The sequence below is a fragment of the Lactuca sativa genome, chromosome 2 (assembly GCF_002870075.4).
Source record: "Lactuca sativa cultivar Salinas chromosome 2, Lsat_Salinas_v11, whole genome shotgun sequence".
Taxonomy (NCBI): Eukaryota; Viridiplantae; Streptophyta; class Magnoliopsida; order Asterales; family Asteraceae; genus Lactuca; species Lactuca sativa.
The window spans coordinates 178,546,903-178,554,852 of record NC_056624.2 but is presented as its reverse complement, the minus strand read 5'-3'; the positions used below and the strand labels follow the sequence as shown (position 1 = coordinate 178,554,852).

Here is a 7,950-nt window from a genome sequence, read left to right as displayed (position 1 = left end):
AGATTCCAATAATGTGTTAGCAAATGAAAAATAAAAAGCTAAATTCCTTTGGAAAAATATGTGGACTTGTGAATTGCACCAAAACCAATATCCAAGAATTGTAGAACATGCATAAATCAGTGAGAAAAAAAAATCCACACTCCATTCCAACAGAATTAGAATTCATGATTCCATTCCAACAAAATTGGAATTCGTGATTCCATACAATTTGTGAACAAATATCATTGATCTTCTTCAATGGTCCATAATCGATTGATTAAAACCATTCTTAGGAGAATGACATTTTGTGAGACTAATACCGTACGAGAATTACGTTCTACAAGAATACCATTCTGTGAGAACACATTTATCCTCCTTTTGTGTCTCCCAAATCAAATCAACATACATTAATAAAGCCTTTCCATCTCTAGGGTTTGCAAGGATTGCTCGGCTGTAATACTCTGCAGCCCTCGAGAAATCACCTCGCACCTGTTTGAATGAATCAATCAGATCAAAATTAGCCAATAGATCGGAAGCCAAATGAAACTTGATATGGTAAAACAAGAAATTGAAATTCGTGAATGATGAATATTTTAAATTACCTCTGTCTTTCGTCTAATTGCTGAGAATCAATGAATTTCCAGGGTTTGCTTCGATCATATTCTGATAATATACATCTGTACCATCACTTCCATTATAATAGCCATTACCAACACCGCCTCCACATATCTTTCCACCACCGTCACTTCCACCAGTGTGCAGGAACTCCTATGGCCATCCCGCCCCTCTACGTTGGTGGGATTGAAATTAACGGTGAAGAAGGAATGGTGGATTGAATCTAGCCCAGGTACACGAGACTCCAATGATCTGCAGCTGGTAACCTGGAACAGAGGGTAGGTTCAGGATTTGAGCTTCTTCGGTAATCTTCGCCAAATTGAATGAAATTTCATCGAGTGTTGACTCTACCCCATGTACACGAGACTCCAATGATCACATCCCATTTTGTCAACGACCACCACATCGTGGCAAGCTCTTGGCCATGGCGTGGTTTATGGTTGAATTCCATATTCTTCATTAAGTGCTTAATCGTTACATATATAAACCCATAACTTTAGATCTGGTCCTTTTCAATGACTTATTGGATAAAGTTTCCAACTTTATCCATTAGGACTTCATCCCATGGCTAGATCTATAACCCTAAGTCCATTAAGTCCTTAATGTGACCAAAACTTGTGTATGCACACAAGGTGACTCCAAACATTATTCTTTTCTAAATCATTAGAGGTCTATTGACCATAAGAGAGCCATAACAAGCTCTGCAGTTCCTCAAATACTAAGAGCATCCATGGAAGGGACAAAAACCACCAAAAAATAAGCTCAAACTTGTATCTAGAAGAAGTGCCAAGGTATGAACAATATACCTTAAATAGAGCATAAATATAAAAAAGATGTTGGATCCAAGCTTGGTCCTTGCTTCCTTGCACCAATATGGACTCCCTTCTTCCTTAAGCTTCACCAAAGTCTAAAGAACAAACCCAAAATCAAGTAAACTTGCTCTCAATCATGCATAGAAGCTAGGGTTTTGTGTTGGAGGGTTGGACACTGAAGAGGATACCCTAATCCAAGGGCTTGACTCAATCATGCTTAGAGGCTAGGGTTTCGTGTTGGAGCGTTCACCACGTCGTGACACCTATCTTGTAACGTCGTGGTGAAAAATGAAACGTTGTTTTCATTAACCATGCATCACGTCGTGGCCATCACTTTACCACGTTGTGGTCCCAAATTTTGATTTAAGCCCAATGCCTATCAAAGCCCAAAGTATTACACCAAGTCCAAGAACCGTATTCCACAAGGTCTAAACTTGATCCTTTAAGACCCATGACCTTCACATGTCAATTACCACTCGAGCCTCCAAGTTTAGGTTATCTCGAAATAGGATGTTACAATCTACCTCTTCGTTTGTATTGTCATTATTTGTACTTCCATCATTTGTAGTGCCATTCTCAACATATTTATTGCCATTATGTTCATCAGATTCAACTTCATTATCTTCTTCATCAGATAGAATGTTCAAGACTGCATCCTTGTACCTATCCATCCATTTTGGCTTGAAATCTTCTTCCACTGTAACATCGATGAGTTCAATGTCGAGCTATTCCTCTCCGTAATCATCTGAATCGTAATCTGTTTTCTCCATGTACGTACGACACTGTAATAACATATAGGAAAAATATTACTACATTTTACATACATTATAGGAATTGATAGGGGTGTTCGTTTGGATGGATCGGTTTGATCCGATCCAATCAAGTGAATCCAAATTGATTTCGATTTTCAAAATATCGAACCGAATAGTCCAAACTAAATTTAAATCCAATCCGATCCGATCCAATTACAATTCGGTTGGATCGGTTTTTATAATTCGGTTTTCAAAAACCGAAACATTTTAAATCGACAAATAATTATAATATTAATAAACTTTACACAAGAAGCAAAAACAAATTACTTAGTCGTGATTTGAAATTTATAAACAACGAATAAGAAGATACATTATAGTTAAATATTTTATAGATAGAAAACTTTTGAGTGAAAATGCATATTAATGTTTTTCTATCGGGCGAAACGTTCCTATTTGAAAAAATAAATTATAAAATTGATAAATAAATATAGATATATATTATAAATAGATAAATAATAAATGTTTATTCGGTTTTTTTGGACTATTCGGTTCTTATTTTATAAACCAAAACCAATCCGAAATCCAAAATAATAATTCGGTTTTGTTGAAAACCAATCCAAAAATCCGAATATCCGAACCAAATAGTCCAATCCAAATTGTCCAATTGGATAATTCGGTTTTATCCGAATAGTGAACAGTCCTAGGAATTGATGAGCTAGAATGTGGTGGAGATTATTTTCTGATGCACGATGCACTGTAACAAGCTATTTTTTTAGATTCTCTCGTTTTTCACCGGGTGCAACACTTTACAAATGCATAAAACTATGTTTTACTGAAAGGAAATCGTTGAGTAACCCTTAGATGCCATGTCATAGTCCACATAAACAAACAAACGTTTCACTAATCGGTTAACCCACTAATAATCTTGTTTTGATTAAGTTAACCTAATCAGGACTCAGTTGACTTAGAAAAAGATAAGGACTAAATCGATTATGAAACCTATAGATAAAGTCTTTCTGGTATTCATATATTTGATTTTATGTTTATTTGAAGTTTTCTATATTTGTGTAAAAAAATTAAGGAAGCACTAAAGGTAAGTGTTTGTAATTCATTATCGGCGTATTACCAAGCCCATACTAACTAATTTCTAATTTTTAGATAAACATAAAATCAAATATAGAAAACTATATAACAAATGTAACAATTTTTTTATTCAAAAAATGATATACCAGTAATCTTTTCGCCAATTACATATTGACGCATTTATCTTGAGAACCCACTCCTTGATCGGTGATTAGTTTGTGAAAATCGGGTTTGTGGGTATTGGAACTGAAAAACCAGAACCGATTTACTCCTGGAGCGCCGGTCCTCGGTTCTTCCTTTGAGGGTCTTCGGTTTTGGTTCCAATCGGGTATGGTCCAGTTTGCATCGGGTTTGGAACCAGTCTCCACCTTTAATAAAACCGATCAACTAAATTGGCATATATTTTTATTATAAAAAAACTAGAATTAAACAAGTGAGTTTTACCAACTCGTGGTTTCCACTATGGTTGGCGAAGTCCACATCTGCAACGAAAACTCAAGTCTCACCAACCCCACCAACAAGGCCACAACCACAACCACAACCGCACCGGCACCATCCCTTCACCTTCCGATCCGATCCATGCCCACTCCCTATATATTCCCATACACCCAATCCTTCAATTTCAGATTCATTTCAATTTCAACCCACCATTAATCTCCATTTCACACTAACACACCACAGATTCCTCACAATGGCAACCACCGGAGAAACTCAGCCTGCAAAACACCAAGAAGTTGGCCACAAAAGCCTCCTTCAAAGCGATGCACTTTACCAATACATTCTTGAAACCAGTGTTTACCCGAGAGAGCCAGAATCCATGAAAGAGCTTCGTGAGGTCACTGCTAAACACCCTTGGTAAGTCATAATTTGTGCATGCATTTCCTAATGTTATAACATATTATGAGTACGTAACAGGATTACCATAAAAACATTGTGGGTGCTTTCCGTTGTCTAATCTGTTTTACTTGTACTACTAAATGCAGGAATCTTATGACGACATCTGCTGATGAAGGACAGTTTTTGAACTTACTTCTTAAGCTCATAAATGCTAAGAACACGATGGAGATCGGTGTTTACACTGGTTATTCCCTTCTTTCTACCGCGCTTGCTCTACCAGAAGATGGAAAGATATTGGCTTTGGATATAAACCGTGAAAATTACGAAATTGGCCTTCCGATTATTGAGAAAGCAGGTGTTGCTCACAAGATTGACTTTAGAGAAGGTCCTGCTCTTCCTCTTCTTGACCAAATGGTAGAAGATGCAAAATTCCATGGATCATTCGATTTTATTTTTGTGGATGCAGATAAAGACAACTATCTTAATTACCACAAGAGGTTAATCGATCTTGTTAAAATTGGAGGTGTGATTGGTTATGATAACACCCTTTGGAATGGGTCTTTGGTGGCACCCGCAGATGCCCCACTTCGGAAGTATGTTAGATATTACAGAGACTTCGTGTTAGAGCTCAACAAAGCCCTTGCTGCTGATCCAAGAGTAGAGATATGTCAGCTTCCTGTGGGTGATGGAATCACTCTATGTCGCCGAATAAGCTAATAACATATAACGGATCAACCAAAATAAACTTGTAAATGATTCACATGTTTGATTGATTATTTCCTTTCTGTAATGCGACAATTTGCATTCATGTTTTGAATTGCGTAATCATAATGTTAATTTTATATTTATATATCATTTAACCTTGTTGACAAATATTTGAAGTTTAGAAATATGTCATCAAACACAATAGGAACTCTATTTCGGTAATTGTATCTTGAATTGGTTGGCCTTTAATCTTATTGAAAATATTAAAAAATAATCAAAAGATTTCATCGTATCATGGTATTTAGCGACAGATTTTTTTTAAAAAAAAAAAAGACGAATTTGGCGTTGGATACTTCGAAATTCAGTGACCAATAAAGCCGTGCTTCTTCCAATCAAGTTTACCACAAAATTTGAAACCCATCAATTGGCCACAAGCCCACAAATTTATCACTAACTTGCGACAAATTTTTGCAACAGCCTAGCGACCAATGAAATGATTATGGAGGAATGTCTATTGTAGGTTATTAACCAGGACACTAACTGCTGCTTAAAGGGTCCGCCGCTAAAGGGTACTGTCACTGCTAATGCCCGTCGCCGCTATTACCCTTTGCAATTTCCCTTTCTACCTCAACAAAACCTCGACTTTCTCCGTCCAAAGCCACATCATCGTCCACTACATCGATAATAAAGCTCATCATCGGCGACCCCAAAGGTATCACCGGCGACGTCACGTTAGCAGCACCGAAGCGCCATTTCCGGCGACATTAACAAGTGGCTGCGGTTTTTTTTTTTTTTATCTCTTTTTCTTTTCATTTCCTCCTCTCGCCACTGAATACAATTGTTGGTGTTGAAGGAATTTGGAGTATTCTGCCGAAATTTGAGATCCCCACCATGGTAGAAATGTTATTGTCAATCCCCACCAGCATTTAACCGCCACCTATGTTCTCGCCGGAATCTACCTTCACGGCCACCACACCACAAGTTTTCGTTTTTCTATTTTTTTTACATATAATATGCTGATTTTGTGTATATAGAAGTGTATTTATATGTGGATGTGTATGTATATTTGTATTTTGGATGCATATGATGTATGTACATGTGATTATATATATTTGTATATGAATAAATGACATATCAGAATACAATCTCAGAAAACACTGTGCGGAAATCATATGTGAGTGTGTGTGATGCCATGCTACGCCGCCGACTCTTTCCCCTTGGGTGAAGAGGTACCTGAAACCGAAAACTGAAACCGTAAGCACATAGCTTAGTGAGTTCCCCCATCATACCACATACCATACAATATCATCAGTATCTTTCAACCAGTAATCATCATCGATATCTTTCAACCGGTAACTGGGGACTATTCCACCCCTTACCACTAGCATACAATAGCAAGATATAAGCACAGATTCAGACATATCCAGGTACTGACCTACCCCTTGGTCCTACGGACCACTATCAGGGAATCTATCTCTATCATGCAACGTATCATACAGATACAACAAATAACCAAACGCATACCAAACCAAGATAGATTATCACAAAGACAATTATTTTTTAAATACTCCTCAATGGTGGGCCGGCATTGTGGCCTTAGACCCACCCCTACAGGAAGGTAACTCACCTCGTATATGTTGAACTATGCGGGAATCTTCTAACTGCTGCCGCGGCTGCTCCGGAAGTCCTCCGGCTAAAATTCCCACAAAACACTTAGTCAGAACTGACATCTACCCTTAGGGTAAAATGACCATTTTACCCCTTGACCAAGTCAAAGTCAACTTCTAGTTGACCTGACTTGCCGATTTGACTCGTCAACTCGTTGAGTCCCTATCCTTTCATCAGACCTCATACCCGTCTCTACTCGTCGAGTTAGGCGACGACTCGACGAGTTTTCCTTCTAAATGAACATCGACTGAATCCACATCCGACTCGCCGAGTTGTATGAACAACTACTCGAGTTCATCATCGACTGATACTCATGTCCTGACTTGACTCGCCGAGTTGTATGAACAACTCGTCGAGTTACTCTTCATCCTATGAACACGTTCTGTCCTCGACTCGCTGAGTTGATGAACAACTCGCCGAGTTCCATGAAGATTGCCTTGGACTCGCCGAGTCCGTTCATGCACTCGCCGATTACCATGAATTCCCAGAATACTTTGCTTAGTCTAGAACATTGGGTCACTCCTCGGGACTCCCTAAAACCCTTCCACACTCAACTGGTCCTTACGACCTTCACTGATATGGGACCAAAACTCTTGGACTCGCCGAGTCTAACATATTCCTTACTAAGAACCTTGATTTCTGATGTACAACACTTAACCAAATGATAGATCCAGGCCCCTAAACTCGATCTAGCACGTAAAGTTACAAACTTCACGTGCATGCATGGGACATTAGAGCTTAAAAGGCTCTAGAATGGTTCTTTTGTTTCATGGGGCCTTCCTTGGTGCAAAAAGCAACCTAGATCTGACTTGTGGCTCATAAAATGACATACTACAGAAGCCCAAAACCCCAACCGTGTTTGCAAACATGGTTGGCCACCGAAAATGGCTTATAAAAGCCCTAAATCACCCCAACGAGGGATCTAACAAAAGAATGAGCAAGGTTCAGACTTTATATCTTCCAAAGACTGCAAATGATGAACCAAACTCAAATCCTTCAGTCCCCTCTTGATCCTTCTATGCTCTTCCTTCTTCCTTGAGACGAAAACTCACAAGAATCACTCAAAAAGGCTTAGATCTTCACAAAAATGGCTAGGGTTTGCTATGAGCAGTGTTTGGGAGCATAAAGGGAAAAGGAGGCTGCATAAGGTCATTTAAATAGAGTGCAAACCCCTGGATTAGGGTTTTTGTCCAAACAGTGGCTACTTGCCGAGTCCGGGACACAACTCGCCGAGTCCACAACTTAAATCCCACGCCTCATCCCGCTTCTACTTGGCGAGTCAGTCCTTCGACTCGCCGAGTCCAAGGCCAAAAATGCAAAAATAAGGAAGATTTAATAATAGATCACATACCAAGAACCAGGTGCTACAAGTATTCTGCCGAAATTTGAGATCCCCACCATGGTAGAAATGTTATTGTCATCCCCACCAGCATTTAACCACCACCACCACTGTTCTCGCCGGAATCTACCTTCACGGCCACCACACCACAAGTTTTTTC

At 39.0% G+C, this 7,950-nt stretch overlaps 1 protein-coding gene across 2 annotated transcripts; it reads left to right on the top strand.

Annotated features, from left to right (window-relative positions):
- The first annotated feature begins 3,861 nt into the window (after positions 1-3,861).
- On the top strand, positions 3,862-4,933 carry LOC111887151 (caffeoyl-CoA O-methyltransferase). 2 transcript variants are annotated; one of them, XM_042899281.2, is made up of 3 exons: positions 3,863-4,096; positions 4,225-4,463; positions 4,545-4,933. In XM_042899281.2, the coding sequence occupies exons 1-3, from the start codon at positions 3,933-3,935 to the stop codon at positions 4,793-4,795; spliced, it is 654 nt and encodes a 217-aa protein (XP_042755215.1). In that variant the 5' UTR covers positions 3,863-3,932; the 3' UTR covers positions 4,796-4,933. The 2 variants fall into 2 exon arrangements, with proteins under 2 accessions (XP_023739077.1, XP_042755215.1); XM_023883309.3 differs by having other exon boundaries at positions 3,862-4,096; positions 4,225-4,933.
- Positions 4,934-7,950: the final 3,017 nt, after the last annotated feature.

What these genes read in the sequence shown, in the direction of transcription:
- LOC111887151 (XM_023883309.3), top strand. Translation starts at nt 3,933, where the DNA reads ATGGCAACCACCGGAGAAACTCAGCCTGCAAAACACCAAGAAGTTGGC. An exon ending in GTCACTGCTAAACACCCTTG is followed by an intron (nt 4,097 to 4,224) that starts GTAAGTCATAAT and finishes TACTAAATGCAG; the next exon opens with GAATCTTATGACGACATCTG.